The sequence below is a fragment of the Ctenopharyngodon idella genome, chromosome 23 (assembly GCF_019924925.1).
Source record: "Ctenopharyngodon idella isolate HZGC_01 chromosome 23, HZGC01, whole genome shotgun sequence".
NCBI lineage: Eukaryota > Metazoa > Chordata > Actinopteri > Cypriniformes > Xenocyprididae > Ctenopharyngodon > Ctenopharyngodon idella.
The window spans coordinates 13825989-13844185 of record NC_067242.1 but is presented as its reverse complement, the minus strand read 5'-3'; the positions used below and the strand labels follow the sequence as shown (position 1 = coordinate 13844185).

General features: G+C 36.6%; 1 protein-coding gene across 12 annotated transcripts in view; it reads right to left on the bottom strand.

The window, feature by feature from the left end:
* cnksr2a (connector enhancer of kinase suppressor of Ras 2a) overlaps window positions 1-18197 on the bottom strand; it is an 89431-nt gene that overhangs the window by 52997 nt on the left and 18237 nt on the right. For 7 of the 12 annotated variants that reach the window (XM_051882107.1, XM_051882095.1, XM_051882097.1 and 4 more), the window contains exons 2-4: window positions 16300-16463; window positions 8803-9005; window positions 2607-2712 (exon numbers count right to left, since the gene is read on the bottom strand). In XM_051882107.1, the coding sequence (XP_051738067.1) occupies window positions 2607-2712; window positions 8803-9005; window positions 16300-16463 (473 nt within the window). The remainder of the gene's footprint in view (window positions 1-2606; window positions 2713-8802; window positions 9006-16299; window positions 16464-18197) is intronic. The other 5 variants (XM_051882099.1, XM_051882106.1, XM_051882101.1 and 2 more) reach the window with 1 other exon arrangement.

The window sequence follows — 18197 nt, the reverse complement described above, 5'->3', positions numbered from 1 at the left end:
CCAGATTAGTGTGATTCGTGAACAAATCATTCAGACTGATTTGGAACTGGATCAAATGATTCACTGAAATGATCCGACTCAAAAGAACAATTTATATTTACATATCAAACATTGCTAAACATGCCAAAGAGAGCTCTGTGGATGAATAAATATTTCAATTTTGGTCTTTGGTTTTATCACAAAGCTGTCATATGACTTTGAAAGACTTTTAATATATTTGCAGATGGACACTTTTACGGTGCTGTTAGGTTGCTTTTTGCATTATTTTGGAGTCTGGAGCAGCCACAGACCTTATTCACTTTCACTTTATTGAAGACATTAATGTTCCAATGAAGACAGTAAGAATTTTTGGAACAACATACAATAATAAATTTTAAATTTTAGATAAACCATTACTTTAAATCATGAGAAGACACCACACAGAGTGAAACGGTGAGAGAGACACATACACAAACACACAAAAACTAAGTTGGAGGTAATAGTGATGCCAGCAGGGGGCGCTCATCCATACAGGCTATGATGCTATAATGCACTAATGTAGTAATGAGGATTGTGGTCATTAAAGCTTGTTTCGGTGGTTGACTACAGACTCAGTGGTAGACTACCAGCGACAGGGACCAGGCTAACCATCTTAGTCAAGTGCCCTGGTGGATAAATCAGATGGTCAAGCAGGTTTTTGGAACATAGGCTGGTACAAGATTGTCTACCAGCTCATTCAGGTTCCAACCAGCTGGTAGTCCATCTGGTCAGCTAAACCTGTTTGAATTATCTTGGATCAGCTAATTATCATCTTGGATCAGGTAGGAACCAGCTAGCATGTTCTAAAACACTTTCCAACTTAAAATCGTTTTATTTGGGGAAAAAAAAGATTTTGCCCTAATCTCACAGGGGCCGATCTGGGAAAAGGACCCCTGCTGGTCCTGAGCGCTCAATACTAGTTGCATTAGTTAAGATTAGACCCAGATCTCTGGCTTCAAAGCTGTAATCTGTCCTGGATTAAGAGATAGTTTGTGAGCAGCGCACAGGCTGAGCTGGCTGTGACAGATTCATCCATTTAATGCTGCTCTTGCTGGCCATGATCCTCTGACCCTACCAAAAATGTTCTGCTGGGTACACACACACACACACACACACACACTAGCATGCACATCACTGCAGGAGCCTTGAATCATTCTCCTTTCTCGTATTTCTCGTAAGGTTATTTCAGACTGATCATGTTTCCCTTCCTGCTCTGCTCTAAAGGACTACATTACCCATGATGCATTCAATAACAAATGAGCTGTAGTTCTTGATATCTTCATAGTGCTTTTTAAAACCTCTTCATAACATGCGGAAGAACGTAAAAGGAGCAGATATGTGAGAGACGTTTAAATAATATTAATATCTTAAATGTGCACTCAGTAATTTTTCATCATTAAAAAATAAAGTAATAGAAATTAATATGAGACTGGCGTCAATACAAAGGCATATAACTGTGTTATCTTGTTAGCTAAACAACATAATTTAGTTTAGTTTTTTTTTTTTAATTAATAACTTTCTACAGTATTCATCAAAGAATCCTAAAAAAAAAAGTATCATGGTTTCCACAAAAGTATTAAGCAGCACAGCTGTTTTCAACATTGATAACAATAAGAAATGTTTCTTGAGCACCAAATCAGCATATTAGAATGATTTCTGAAGGATCATGTGACACTGATTACATTTCAAATATAAAATATAATAATAACAAAAAATAACGAAAATATAACTGTACGTCTCCGAGCAAAACACAGCGGAGTTTCATTTCTGAATCCACGTTTTGAATGAATGAATGAATGATTCAATGACTTAATGATTAAGACATTTACTGCCACCTACTGGCAGTTTTAGTTTCTTATTTAGAGTATAATTTTATTTAAAAAAATTATTTCATATTTCCTTATTAATAAAAAACATCAAAGGGATAGTTCACCCAAAAATGAAAATTCAGTCATCATTTACTCACCATCATGGTCCAAAAGAGTATGTGTAATAAATTCTTAGTTGAATCAAATCAAATATTTTTTGATGAAGCTACTTTTTGTATTGTCTATTTGATTCTTTACACAATAATGACTTTAAATTATCTTTTTGGAGTAAATTCTCAGCCAAATTTGATGTGCGATTAATTTGCAATTAATTCGATTAATTATTCGCCACATCATGTAATTAATTAGATTAAAATTTTAATCGCTTGACAGCCCTAAGTTTTCATTTAATAAAAGTAAATATTTTCCAGATCATTTACCAATTTTCAATGACAATAAAATACATATACACCTACATATTTATTTTGGAAACTTGCACTGATTTATTTATTTATTTATTTTACATGGAAATATACAGCTGCCTCTATATTTTATGTTTTAGTCCCTCATCATCATATTTGGCAAAAAAGTCCTCTGAAAGTCCTTCTCCACAGCTAGACTACAGCCATATATGACCTACATAAATATTTCCAAGAATTTCCCCAGCAGAATTACGCTCTCAAAAATTTTGTTTCCAACAGAAGTGTCAATTTCAATGTATTTGTAGCATCTCATAGGAGAATGTTTGATCTAGTTGGTTTGGTTGATGAATGTCATTACCTGCTGTACTATTGTAGTGAGTTCCAGGCACAGCTGGATCACGTTGTTCCGGGTCACGGAATAATCTGTTACGGCAGCGAACGGTGACCTGCAAAAGAAGTAACACCTGGAATTAACCGTTAGATTATTCTTTAAGCCAGACCCACAAGATAGACAATTTGAGTGTATGTGCGCTTGTAGATTTTAGGTATTAGTGTGTGCTGTGCTATACATTATCCCCACTGGTTGTGAATGTACTCCAGACCCAGTTTCTCTCTTCCTGTGAGTGACGGAGTGAATGTGGGTCGTGTGTATTGAGGCTGTGTGCTATATATACAGGGCTGTAGGAACATTGGTTCATCGTTTCCATCCCGTCTCTAAATATTCCTCTAAGACCGCTGGGAACACCAGCTGACGCAAACCCAGAAGCCCCTCACAATTTAAGAAACTCTAACAATCTTTCACCACTTGGCTACAAATCTTTCATTCAAAGACCCCACAAGTGCTCTTATACCACCCAAACACAAATTCCTGAGTCAAACTCTCTTTTTTTAACAGGATTTGGGATGCAGCTCTAGGCGAATACACCAAATCCCCCTTCAAAACTCCACTCCTAAATGTCAGCGACTTCGCTTGTTTCCCAAATATCACTTTGCGGTAGATAAGCACGAAGACAGAGTCTGACCCCGGTTCAAGGACACCTGTCAGCAAGCATGGACGAAGAGGACAGAAACTGTCTGAAAGAAACCTGAGGGGATGGAGAGGGAGAACAGGAGGGAGAAAGTAAAAAAAAAAAACTGGGAGAGAGGGAGAGACAAGGAAATGATAGCAGCAAGAAAATAAGTAAAATTTCAAAACTAAGTCATCCGAGCTAGACTGAATCTATGCAGCTCACTCGATTCTCTCCAGGATTGACTAGATTTCATTACATACAACCTTTGCTCTTTCAAAGCATTCAAGCACATGCCGCCATCTGGACACAAAGGCTCCAGGCTGACAGGAAATCCGTCAGATGGGTAAAAAAGACCACTACCATCTCCTCAAGACCAGGCCTCAAAGTTTCACCTCTTCCTGCTCCAGTTTTTCGATCAATGCATGAGAGTCTGGGAACTGGTGTGCTCTTGTAATTGCTTATGCGCTGCTGTCTATCTTCATTTCAAAGATCCTTTTACCCACGGAGAGAGAGGATCCGAACACTTTCAGCTCCTATCTGAACAAATCAATGAAAACGCATTAGCACTAATAATGTCAGGGAATTTACATTTATGCATTTGGCAGATGCTTTTATCCAAAGCAACTTAGAGTGCATTCAAGGTATACATTTTAGCAGTTCACATATTCCCTGAGAATCAAACAGACAACCTTGGCATTGCTAGCGCCGTGCTCTACTATTTGAGCTACAGAAAAGAGTCAGGCACCTTTATCTAAGTATTCATTATACACCATAAAAAGTTAATATGGGTAACTAGTGGCGCACCATCAAGAAATTTGAGGCTGATATTGAGGCTAGCATTCAAAATGATTTCATTTACTTCTAGTGTGGTTTACTTTTAATTTTAAAAGAATAGAATTTTAAAATTTGATTATTCAGTACTAAAGTCTTATTTAGGCTTATTTTAAAAACAGCTGAGCTGAATATAAGATCAAAAACTATAGACCTCAGTAAGAGTAAATGCCAAATTTAAAGTAGCACAAATGAAAATGAGACTGTGAGAAATGGAAGTACACTGTGTTCGCAATGTTGTGCATAGAGGCTGAACATTCGTCTTTTCACAAATTTCAAATAGTATTATAAATGCTTTGTTGTCTGAATTATCAACAATCAAAAGCCACGTTTCTACTGAAATTACCCGGAACAGTTTGTCCCAGGAACTTTTTTCCCAGGAGCTCTTTTTCCCACAGACCTGTTGCTGTCTGCATTTCTATCGCAGTCTAAAGTACCGTGAAGATTAGGCAAATTAGTCCGGTGACGTAGGACTGTGCGTAATCCAGTTCCCGCTGGATTTCGTCCTCCGCATTTAAGCTTAAAGGGATAGTTCACCCAAAAATGAAAATTTTGTCATCATTTACTCACCCTCAAGTTGTTCCAAACCTGTATAAATTTCTTTGTTCTGGTGTACACAAAGAAAGATATTTAGAAGAATGTTTGTAACCAAGCAGATCTCGCCCCCCCCATTGACTGTTTTTCCCTAATCTGGTAGTCAATGGGGGGGTGAGATCTGCTTGGTTACAAACATTCTTCTAAATATCTTCCTTTGTGTACAGCAGAACAACTCCATTGTTGATTCGAATAGCAAACAACTCAATACTTTTAAAAATGGTGGTTGACATAAAATGCTGCATGAACTCAACCAATCAGCATGTTCAGTGCCCAAGCCCCACCCCTGAAAGTTACTGAACTTTGCGAGCAGGGACTTTCTGAGAGGGAAATCTGTCATTTAGTACTTCATTTGGACCATGGTCCCTGCGGTCGAAACACACCGAGTACCACCCCAAAGTCCTAATAATTGAAGGGTTAACAAACCTGACATAACCTCTGCATTTTAATAAAACACTCCCACATAAAGCTATGCCCAGTGAACGAGAATGAGGGGAAGCCCACAACAAACCCCACAGAAGCATTAAACGATGATCACCGGCTTGGCAAGTGGCAGAGGAGAGCTGGTGTCAGCCTGGATGGATATCAACCAATAACACTTAAGGGACCGAGACTCTCAAGTCAGTCATAATGTCTCTTGGCTTCAGATCCATTCACCTGCGTTAGAGTAACTCTGTTCCTCCCTCTCTCTCAGAGCTCCTTCTGTTCTTCCACTATGTCTGCAGGGGAGACGACAGCTCTACTGGGGACTGTTTTGGCAGAGAAGAAAGGCCGGGGAGCGTAATTAGGCCATCATTAATGAACGAGGGGGACGAGGCACCCCTCCCACCCGGTGGCCTTGTTCCTACAGCGTGCGTTCCTGATAATGGAGACTGAAACTTAGAAACCTCCCTAACCCAAACACTGACTGGCTACAAGATCACCTTAGTCAGCAAGCCGTGAGCTGGTGTGGATTAGTCCTCTCAGCTTGATCCCAATCCAGACTGGGCTAATGTGAACTCTGTGTGACATGGACCGCTCTCAGGTCCAGGATCAGAAAGCGGGGTTGCGGATACCCGGGCACAGCAATAGAGAGATGGCGTTCTCAGTGGGGTGAAGCTGAGAGGGTATCTATTGCCGTCTGATGGAAAAAGGGTCCTACTGTGCGGTGCTGTCCCAGTCTAGAGCTTTAAGCCAGGCTCAGTACCAGAGGGAGCTGGACCGAGTAAAGCAGCTGGGTGCCAAATGGATCATTCAGCACAAACCACCCACTTGATTTACATTCATTGCATAATTAAAAAGTAGAAATATTGCAGCACTACAGTCTATAACTTAAGTGTCTTATGAGGTGTTTATTTTGACAGTGATTTGCAGCAACAAAGCTAAGCAGAATTCAAATTTATGAAAATAAGAAGCAAAGCAGTTTATATACTCTCAGCTCTGTTTAATACTCTTTAACATATGAGGGTTTTTTTCTGCTAGCCAAGTTCTGATTTTAAATTTCTGTGCCAATATGTTAACTGATCCTCAAAATAAATATCAAATTTTAGTTTTCATCAATGCATTTTTATATTTGTTATAAATAATTATATTTTTTATTAAAGGGTTTTAATTGTACAAAATTCTGTTCACATGTTTTTTTTTTCTCTTCACAAAGGGAAAATTTGAAGTAGCTGGAATTTATACAGCTATAATTTAACAAAATATTTGCTTTAAAACAATGGAATACGATGGAAAACATTACTGATTGTTCTTATTGATGCTTTCAAGACGATAAAAACTATGTTAGCCAGCTAGATAATATTATCTTGATGACAAATCAGCAGAATAATCTACAAAACAAGATAGAAAGTCAAAGTTTAAGTTTATAAGCCATAAAAATTGGATGTGGAGCAGTGGTTCTTAATCAGGCCCCCATCAAGCAATGGGGCCAAAAGATAACTTAAAATTATTTTAATGATCATTTATTAATATTCATATTCATATATTAAAACAGTGTAATGTAATTACAATGCAAAAAAATCAACATGCAATCAAGAAGTAAACTAAAATCATATTTCTTTATTTTCCCTCAAAAACTATTGTTTTTATTGAAGTACTTACAGTTCTTAACTTCTGGAATCACAAAATGAATAGTGGTAAATTGACCTATATTAACACTCTCAGTTTCTTTTAATAATACATTATAGTTAAAGAGTTAGTTCACTCGAAAATGAAAATTCTGTCATTAATTACTCACCCTCATGTCGTTCCACACCCGTAAGACCTTCGTTCATCTTTGGAACACAAATTAAGATATTTTTGATAAAATCTGATGGCTCAGTGAGGCCTCCATTGACTGCAAGATAATTAACACTTTCAAATGCCCAGAAAGCTACTAAAAACATATTTAAAACAGTTCATGTGACTACAATGGTTCAACCTTAATGTTATGAAGCGACAAGAATACCTGAACGAAGGTCTTATGGGTGTGGAACGACATGAAGGTGAGTAATTAATGACAGAATTTTCATTTTGGTGTGAACAAACCCTTTAATATACTCCTGTTAATATTACATTATACAGGGGGCCTTCAAATATTGCGTTGGACAGTGAGAGGTCTTCGAGTCAAAAAGACTGAGAACCACTGACATAATAATGGATAAATGGATGTGAAATTATTAGCAGCAAAGCTGAATTTCTACTGATTTTCCCTCACAATCAGCACCAAAAAATGCACACAGATTCCGTGTGGACCCTACTTATGAGAAGAAAATACAGTTTCAAACAACCGCTGGACAGAAATGTTCCATTTCTCACTTTCCTCACATCTCATGTCTCTCTCTCTCTCTCTGAATCACTGCTCATCAATATATCATAAAGAAATCACTATCTTAAGACAATTGTACATGAATAGAAGCCATGCGGGTAAAATCCCAAAAGAAGCGGAAGTTGCTGAGAGAGAAAGAGTCTGTTATATAAGACCTCTTCACTCATCCGTGTACCTGATTGCTAAGGGGTGGAACACAAATCAACATGATTGAGCAGACAAAAGCTGACCTCGCGTACACTAGACAAGAGACCCCAAGTCAGTAACTTCTGCCCACCCTAAAACACAAAGTGTCACTCTAATTCTAAGTGGCATGCCTTGATTGGAGGGAAGACCGTGCATGAAATGATTTGCACTAACAGGAAATGTTCCTGGATCAACACCCTCTGTCATTTCTGGAATAACATTTAAGGAATCACAACCGTATCTCTGAGCCTAAGCCTAAAATCAGAGGCCCACAAAGGTTCTTTAAGGAACAACAAAAGACGCCAATGCAGGAATGCATATTAAATCCAAACTAATTCATAAACTAATTCATAGTAATAATAAAACGCTCGTAATTTCATGATGTACTCTACCATTCAAAAGTCTGGGGTTGGTGAGATTTTTTAATATTTTTGAAAGAAGTCTCTTTTGTTCACCAAGACTGCATTTATTTGATCAAAAATACAGTAAAACAGTATAAAAAAAAAATGGCAAAGCTGAATTTCCAGCAGCCATTACTCAAGTCTTTAGTGTCACATTATTCAAGAAACATTTCTTACTTTATAAATGTTGAAAACAGCTGTGCTGCTTGATTCTTTTGTGGAAATCATTATACATTTGATGAATAGAAAGTTTAAAAGAACAGCATTTATTTGAAATAGAAGTAATTTGTAGCATTATAAATGTCTTTGTCACTTTTGATCAATTTAATGCATTCTTACTGAAAAAGGGTATTCATTTCTTTCAAAAGAAACCTTACTTACTTGCAGCTCTAGATCTACCACTAATTCTAGATCTACCACAGAATTCACAGTCAGTTCCTCACGTCACAACAGCATTTATCTGACTATCAACAATGAAACAAAAGGACAAAAGACCCTGGAGTTCTGGAGAAGACCACTATTAACCTTTAAGGTCATACTTCTTCAATCTTTATTTGATATCAAATATCATTTTCTCAGAGGAACCCATCTCTAATGGAAAGGGCAGTGAATTGGGCTATACTCCAACTTGACACATCAATGTGGAATTTGAATTCAATTAAATCGAAAATGTGTGTGTGTATATTAAGTATGTATTAATTAATGTATTGATTGGGTGTGTATGCGGCTCTTAGCAGGACTAACCTATCCAGCCAGGCTAGAAGGCTCTTAGCAGCAGCGATGAGGTCCACCACAGAGGTGAGGAAATCGTTGGGCAGCTTGCGGGTGGTCCGGCCATCATAATGGCCGCTGCGTCTGCGCCCCGTGATGAAGTTCTGCAGGTTTTTGGCGGAGGCATTGAGCTTGTGAGAAAGAGTTTTCAGGTTTTCAGTCTCCAGCCCATAGTTCTGTCAAACAGAGATAAAGACAATGAATTGTTTTAGTGACAAAACTGGTTGAGGAAAAAATTGTAGGAATGACTCAATCAGAACATTGCTTTTTGTTCTCTCACTGTTCTCAATTTCCATTTTTAGACACACAATTCTCCTCTCTCTGTTTTCAATTTTAGTGGTATTGTGCATTATTGGCATGACAGAAGTTGTACATCTGCAATTGCAATTGTACAAGTAAAACTAGTTTATTAAAACAAATTTTGAATGTTAGTCGACAAAGGATTTGCCTGAAGCAAATAAGATTAAATTCTTTTAATATTAATTTAATAATACATTTAAAATTTCAATAATTATTTTAATAAGATCAAATATATAAATAAATATATATATATATATATATATATATATATATATAATTAAACATAGAAAAAATATAATATTATTTAATTATATATATATATATATATATAATTAAATATAGAAAAAAAATAAAATAAGTAACAATACAATAAAATTGCCAATCAATTATTTTAAGAAGGAATAAATTACTTCAGTTATTAACAAGGTTAAAGTAAAGATATATTACAATGAGCATAAATTTGGTAATAGAGATGCACAAAGCACATCACTCACTGGCGGACACATACAGTACTCTCTCTCTCTCTTTCTCTGTTTCTCTCTCTCTCTCTCTCTCTCTCTCTCTCTCACTCACTCGCTCACACCCTCAAAGATCAATCAGAGATCCCAAATGAATATTCAGCACCTGGCAGAGAGAAAGAGAGAGAGAGAGATAGAGAGAGAGAGAGAGCGCTTCATATGTAGAGGTGCGTTGAGTGGGTGGAGACAGAACATAAAGTTCAGGGTATGAATAATGCGCTGAGAGTCTCTGCTGCCAGCTGATAGGAGCTTACACACGGCACACTCCTCTGTGAGATAACGCAATCAGCTCAGAGAAATCTGCATATCTAAATCTGACAAAACCATCTGAAAAAAGCCAAAAAACACACTTTGGTTTTCACATTTGCGTTTACTTCTATAGGCGTCTTGGGCATAAGACATAAGAAATTAAATTGCAATTGAAATTGCTGTTTGTGTGTTAGAAAGAGGTCGCACCAGGTGCCTTTGGCAGGGTACCAAATTACCTTGTTCCTGCATAAAGAGTACGGATCAAGAAGCAAAGGGTGATCAAAAGCAGCATTATGCACATACATTCAGGAGCATGAACACACGTTAGTCCAATAGCTTTTATCCATAAACCTAACCCTCACAGCAATATTTTTGCTTTATTAGAAGGTGATCAGTGTCCAATTTGATGCTACAATTCTTTCTCCTATCTCATGATGATAAGCAGAACAACATATTACTGTATTACTATTAAAGGGGCTATACTGTATGTAGAATTTAGAAACCCTTGTTATTAGCGACACCGGTGGCCGTTAAGTGAACTGCAGCCAGCAACTTATTGCTCGTGCTCACACTCGTGCACACGTAGCGTACAAGAGACTGAACGTGATTCAAGATCCCATATACTCACTGTGAAATTCTTTTTCATTCTTCTTCGCTTAGAAGTAAAAAGAAGTTGGAAATACTTTTGCAGCGATATACTGTTAATGAACATCTAGAGGCCGCCCATGCTGCTGATAGCGATGTTTAGATGAATATGTAAATATGTGCTGCGTGCTTTACTCTCAATAACAAAATAAACACACAACAAAAATGACAGCGGTGAGAAAGTTAAGAAAGCATCTGATCATAGCGATGTGGATATTTTTTTACACTGTTATGATAGTTTGATTATAAAGTATATTTGAGATTATGGACTATACAAATCTGGCAATGTGAGAATATAGTTTAAATGACAAATTTCATTGTATGACAAATTGACATTACAGTACAGAATAGCTCTTTCTGCATTATCCTGAACTTTATATAAGCATTCATTTCATGTGTCATTGAACAGAAGAGAGGCTCTCTGGAGCGTGCGTACTAAAAATCCCGGCGACATAAAAATCCTTCACATAAAAATCAGTCTGGATTAGTGTTGTGAAAAGTACCGACCACGATACCAAGTCGGTACTGAAATTTTAAAAATGTGATGCTTTGAACACTGTTGAGCGGATTTGTAAACACCTCTGATTGACCATTGTGTTCACACGCGCAACGTATATGTCTGTGATTGGCTACAATGATCAACGCACAGGAGCGTTTGAAAGCACACGGAAGTGTTTGAATTTGAAAGCATTTTGAAAGCGGGAGCGTTTGAAAGCAGGCGTCTATCAGTGGAATGGTCTGTGATAGACGCCTGCTTTCAAACACTCCCATTTGTATCTGTGTAAGCACTCGGTGAAGAGCGCCATTGATGTCTTTTTACAACATGTTTTTGAAGCGTTGATAATTGTAGCCAATCACACACATATATGTTGAGCGTGTGAACACAATAGCCAATCAGAGGAGTTTAAGAATCTGCTCAAAGGTGCTCAAAGCATCACATTTTTAAAATTTCAGTACCGACTTGGTATCGCGGTCGGTACTTTTGACAACACTAGTCTGGATTTATTATTATTAGTTGTAGTAGTAGTAGCAGTATTGTTATTATTAGTATTAGTATAACGTTTCTTAAGAGTTGGTCGCAAAATAAGTTTATGGCTTACACCAAATAATGTCTTAATGGGAATATACAAATGACAAATGCAGAAGGGTATCTGTGATGGCTAGGGTTAGATGCTGAAAATAGAAAATATCATTGATTCGGCATAAAACAACAGAAGTCAATGGAAAGTGCCCACTATGATAGAAAAACTTGTGTGTGTGTGTTAAAGTGTGCATCAATTTCAGTATCTCCTCTCACATCAGCAGGAGATCGATCAGAGTAATGTGCTCCATCTCGTCCGAAGAACAAATCCCACACACACACTTACAAAGTACAAGAACAGGTAATAAACACACCTGGAACACTAAAACAGGTTTGTACAACATACACACTGACTCACAATAGATAGCTTCAGAGTGGTGGGAGACGTGCACAGAAGATGTGTTTGGGTGGGGGGGGGGGGGGGGGGACGCTAAGAATCCTCCATGCTAATCTGTTTAGAAGCTCTCTGCATGAATGCAGCAGATAATACACACACCACAATGACAGAAAGATAAAGCAATAGGAAGGGGAAAAGCGAGATAAATATGTGAGAGAATGACAGCCTTTGAGAGTTTAGAGAGGAAAGGAGAGAGTGGGCTGCTCTGTGTCTCTGAGGTCAATATGCTGTCAAACAATAAAGACTCAACAGTTCTCTGGTTTCCATCAATATTTGTGTGCAAATTTGTATCTAAGATGGTTTCAAAGACACCTTACAGTGGGGAAACAGGGCACAGAATAGACCTCGGTGAATTAATACCGTGTTTGCAAGACAATGCCGCAGGATGCTTCAATATTTACAGTCATTTTCTCTCAGTATGTTTTCATTTTGATTAAGAAAGTTTGTGGTATTTTTCTTTCCTGTACATTTTCAGGGATAATTCACTAACATAAAAATTCTGACATCATATACTTACTATCCTGCGTCACGTCTTGGCCAGTGTTATTTTAGTATTATTTTTATACCATTGCAGGACTTATATTTTGAATTTACTTTTATATTTTTAGTTTTCATTTTAGTTTGTTTTACTAAGTTTGTTTACTAAGTGTATTTGTCATTGCACATTGTTCTTAAATATTTTTAAGCTTTAATTTATTTTTACAAATTTCAACATAAACTTATTTTATTTCACTTAGTTAATTTCTAATTTTCAACTAAAACTAATTTTAGTTTTGTAAGTTTTTCATCTAATATTTATATTTTATTGTTTCAGCTTTATTTCAACTGCTTTTATTTTACAGCTGAAGTGGTGTATCTACCTTCAGTATGACACAGATTCGAAATAATGTTTTCTTTCCATCTTTCAATCATTAAAAAGTTTAATTCTGATGCTCTTGCAAGAATAAATGTGAAAATAAAGCTGAAAATGAGATTTGAGAGCTAAAAATGTCAGGGATGGTTCACCCTAAAATTAAAATTATATCATCATTTGCTCACCCATGTGGTTCCAAACCTATTTCCTTTTGTGAAATATAAAAGAAGATATTTTGAGAAACGTCTCAGTGTTTTTTGTCCATATAATGGAAGACAAAATGGTTTGGTTACCAACATTCTTCAAAATATCTTCTTTTGTGCAGAAGAAAGAAAGTCACACAGGTTTGGAACAACATAAGAATTTCCATTTTTGAGTGAACTTTCCCTTTACATTCATTGTATGGAAAAGAGCAGCAGGGACATTCTGTAAAATATCTAATTTTGTTCGCTACGGAAAATAATCCCAGTTTCGGTGAATGATTACTTTAAATTAAAAAACGACTTTCAACTTGTACAGTTGAGGCAGCGTTTATGTGAAATCAGAGATGTACAATCACTTTATGGCCAATTTCATATGCACATGTCTACTGTACAGGCTGACATTCACACACACATACAGGCTGTGTAACGTGAATGTCATCAGCTCTGATTTGGGATCAGCGCTCAAAACAGATAGAGAGCACAGCAAAGTCATCTATTTATGATTAACGCTCTCCTAAATGTCAGCAGCACAGGCCAGTAGTTCACAAAACCTCACACTCATTATAGTTCACCTTGCGTTAGAAATCTCACAGATCAAACTCTACATTGAAATTCAATCTTAGGAAGGCAACAAGAAACGTGTTAGAAAGACAAGACAGGTTGAAGTGAAGACGGAAAAAAGGTAAAACATAAAAAGGACAAGAAGGATAAAGGTTGAGGAGACACTCAGGATAGGCGGCGCGTGAGAGAGCTCACACGGACGCGATAAACATCATCCTGTCGTCTGTTCCCTCCCGTCATGTTGCTGACATTCTGAAAGCGTGGGCTGGTAAGTCATTGTTTTAATACCTCAACTGAGAGATTCGAGAGAGAGGAAGTGGAAGAGAGAGAGAGAATTAGATGGAAAGCTAGTTATTAAATGCTAGATAATGTAAAAGGCTCAAGCGGTGCAGAGCAAATTTCAGCCTAAATCCTTTTCCCATCTCCCACACTGTCTGTACTCTTGGTACCTTTTTGAAAATCATTTTCAAGCAGTCGAACATCACACAGCAATAAAAATTAGTCAAGAGGCACACACATACACACAGAGCAGATACAGATTAAGGCCACAGGAAGCAAAAAGCCTCATTTAAATACTGATTGAGTGACATTTTAAGAACAAATCTGATGAAATTTTTCCCAGGAGAACAATATTATTATTTTATCAAATTGAAGCTGCAACTCTTAAATCTTGTGACTTTTAATAGAACATGAAATGGCATTTGCAACTTATTTCATCTCCGTAATGTGATGTTTTTCAAAGTGAAATGGAATTTTTATTTGAGTGGATTGTGAAAAAAAGCCTCCATTATTATTATTATTTTATATTTCTTTATATTATTGTAAAATTAAAAATGTTACAAGTCAGCGGCAGCATTTTTGGTCATTTTCACAAAGATTTCGTGGCCCCCAGAATATTTTGTTGTATGAATATCTTTTTTTTTGTCAGAGACTACGTATAGGGATCTGATTTAGAACAATGATCAAAAGATAGATGGCGTAGATCACATCCATCAAAGCTTCACAGTCCTAAACAGCTTCCTGGGTCGACAATTAACGGGTTAGTTCACCCAAAAATGAAAATTCAGCTATTAATTACTCACCCTCATGTCGTTCTACACCCGTAAGACCTTTGTTCATCTTCGGAACACAAATTAAGATATTTTTTATAAAATCCGATGGCTCAGTGAGGCCTGCATTGCCAGCAAGATCATTTCCTTTTTCAATGCCCAGAAAGGCACTAAAAACATATTTAAAACAGTTCATGTGACTACAGTGGTTCAACCTTAATATTATAAAGAGACAAGAATACTTTTTGTGCACCACAAAACCAAAATAGCGACTTTATTCAACAATATCTAGTGATGGGTGATTTCAAAACACTGCTGAAGCTTCGAAGCTTTACAAATCTTTTGTTTCGAATCATTGGTTCACAGCGCCAAAATCACACGATTTCAGTAAACGAGGCTTTGGCAGTTTCATACGTGCTCCGAATCACTGATTCGAAACAAAAGATTCGTAAAGCTTCGAAGCTTCATGAAGCAGTGTTTTGAAACCACGGCCATCACTAGATATTGTTGAATAAAGTCGCTATTTTGTTTTGTTTTTTGGCGCACAAAAAGTATTCTTGTCGCTTTATAATATTAAGGTTGAACCACTGTAGTCACATGAACTCTTTTAAATACATCTTTACTAGCTTTCTGGGCATTGAAAAAGGAAATGATCTTGCTGGTAATAGAGGCCTCACTGAGCCATCGGATTTTATCAAAAATATCTTAATTTGTGTTCCGAAAATGAACAAAGGTCTTACGGGTGTGGAACGACATGAGGGTAAGTAATTAATGACAGAATTTTTATTTTTGAGTGAACTAACCCTTTAATTCAGTAACATTAGGCTGTTTTGATTTATTTGCCATTTAATGTTTGATTATGTTATTTTACATGTGCTTAAGCAATGCTTCTATCGCTTGTTTCTGCCTCTTCTTTGCCTGTGTTTTGATCTGGAGATTCTGTACTCTTTCAAAAGATGCATAATAGCATCTCCTAATAACAGTGAAAACATGGATTTACAAAAAATTTTGGTGAAGCGTTGTGTCATAAATGACATAAATAAATGGCAGGGAAAGAGTTAATAAATGAGTAAATACAGTCATTTTCCATTTTTAACATTGTTGTTCATTGTCAGTAGAAAATGCAAACAAACGTTTGTAGAATGTGATTTTTCCTCAAAGTTATATCTCTATATCTTTGTCAACATTGTGCAGTAGGAGACTCCACAAGTGTCCGCCAATAAATAAGTAAATAGAGTCATTGGTTAATTTTTTTATATTATTATTTTTTTTTATATTTATTAATTTTTACTTTTTGTAATATTATTATTTTTAATTTTAAGTTACTAGATTTTGTTTCATTGTTTTTCTTTTTCTTCTGATATATTGTGTGAAATAAGACCAGGTAAATGTTTTTTTTTTTTTTTTTCAGTTTCATGTTCATGGTTCATGGTCATTGGCAGTCGAAAATGCTAACAAACGTTTTTAGTCTTTTCAGAATGTGATATTGTTTTTCTCAAAGTGATCTCTATATCTTTGTCAATTTGTGCAGTAGGGACTCAGTGTCTGCCAGCTGACAGTGTGTTGAACAGCAGATGTAGGATCAAGTGTATAAAGGAGAGTGAAGGCTCTCACCAGAGCGCACAGCAGGTCCACAGCTTCCAGGATCAGCTCCTGGTGTCCGATGCGGGACACCCCCAGATCCTCCAGCTCCTGATGGGTGATCCTCAGCAGCTGGTCACCTCCTACCTTCTCCCGTTCAAAGTTCTTTATATACTGCTGCAAGCAGTCATCCAGACCTGTAGAGACATTAAGAAAACATCAACAATCTAGGACCAACCCTGATTCACTTGAGAACATCATCCCAAAGCCATGGGATTTATGGGTTAAAATGCCCAAAAGATAGGAAAGATGGGAGAAGATAAGACCTGTAAACATTTACTACTAAATTATAACATTTAGAGATGCATTCAGCTTGACAATCTTCGAATCTTTGATTTTTAACGGGAATGAAAGCAAGGCTGTGAGGGATAGACGTACATCTCTACAGTGGGTTGTACTGTTATTTAATGTGTTTTAGAATTGTTCTTCTGTTGAAACACTGCAAAAATATATTTCCAAGAAATTTCAGCAGACAAAAAACTCCAGACAACTTGAACTGTGGAAAATTATAAGTGATCTAGGAGCTTTATACAGCTTTTACAGCGGATCCCACTGAAAACACGGTAAGTCTATCCCTCACAACCTCGATTTCATACCTGTCACGGTGCTGCTCTGAATAAGGTCTATAACATGCATTTAGAAAATGGATATAAAATAGAGTGAATTTCCATTTCATGCCAACTAAATGAATTATTGTGTCCATAATTCCCTTATTAACAAATTAAAAATATATCTATAGATCCGACAAAACTTGAGAGATCACTATTATCCACTTGCAAAAAAAATAAATAAATAAATAAAATATTACTTAACCTCAGAACTGTTCAGATGGAATAAATCACACAAAGGTTAGTGTTCAGATTAAGAGGATAAACATTCAATAAAAGTATCTAATATTACCCACACCCCCTTGTGTGAAGATGCTGGTAAATGAAGCACTGACCTGGTTTCTGTTAGAGAGCAAATGAGTCATGCAGATGGTGTTGAACATTTAATAATTGCTCATCAAAGCATTAATAGTGGACAAGAGCAAGGTGTCTGAAATAAATATTTATGCATATTCTTTTAATTAATTTCAGAAACATTGCACTTGACCACTAATAATGATTAACAGAGTCATTTTGACATCTACATTGTATATATCTAAATAAACATTGAAATGAATATTGCCATACCTATCCATTTGTATATAAACAAACATAAAAAAGACTCAGATCCACTTTGGTGTAATATTTCAAAACACTTTAGTTAACTTAAAGCAGCTGCAACTGATAATGAATAATAATGTCATCAGAGCTGTCCATGCTTAATAGCACAGTATCCAATAAATGCATCTGCTTCAATGTCTCTTCTGCTTCAGACTACCCCAAAATCAGCGACGACAAAGACATACAAGGGGTGCCATATTTATACATGACTGACAACATGTATTCCGCCCTAACAATGTCGCATATCCATCAAACTGACAGTAAATGACAGCTCAGCAACATCATAACCTCTAAGCCGTCCTATGTTTGAGGGAGAGGTTCATTTTAGGGAAAGGAATCATCACGGTCCAAAAAAAGTGCATGTAAATAGAATTTGTGATAGAGCGTAATAAAGTTTATTTAAATTAGACTATTTTAAGATCTACACTCTAGAAAAAGGTTCAGTGTGGTTTAACATAGAACCCTAGGGGGTTCTTGATTCAATTTTAAAGAACTTTTAATGCCAAAAAGTTTCTATACAAGGAGAAATGTCTTAAAGGTATACTACTTCACCACTGGCAAAATGGGTTTTCAATAAAACTGGGCTGTCTATGCAGTAGAAAGTCAATGATCCAGAGCATTGTAGGCAGTGGCTAAAGGATGTAAAGAATGGCAAATATGGAA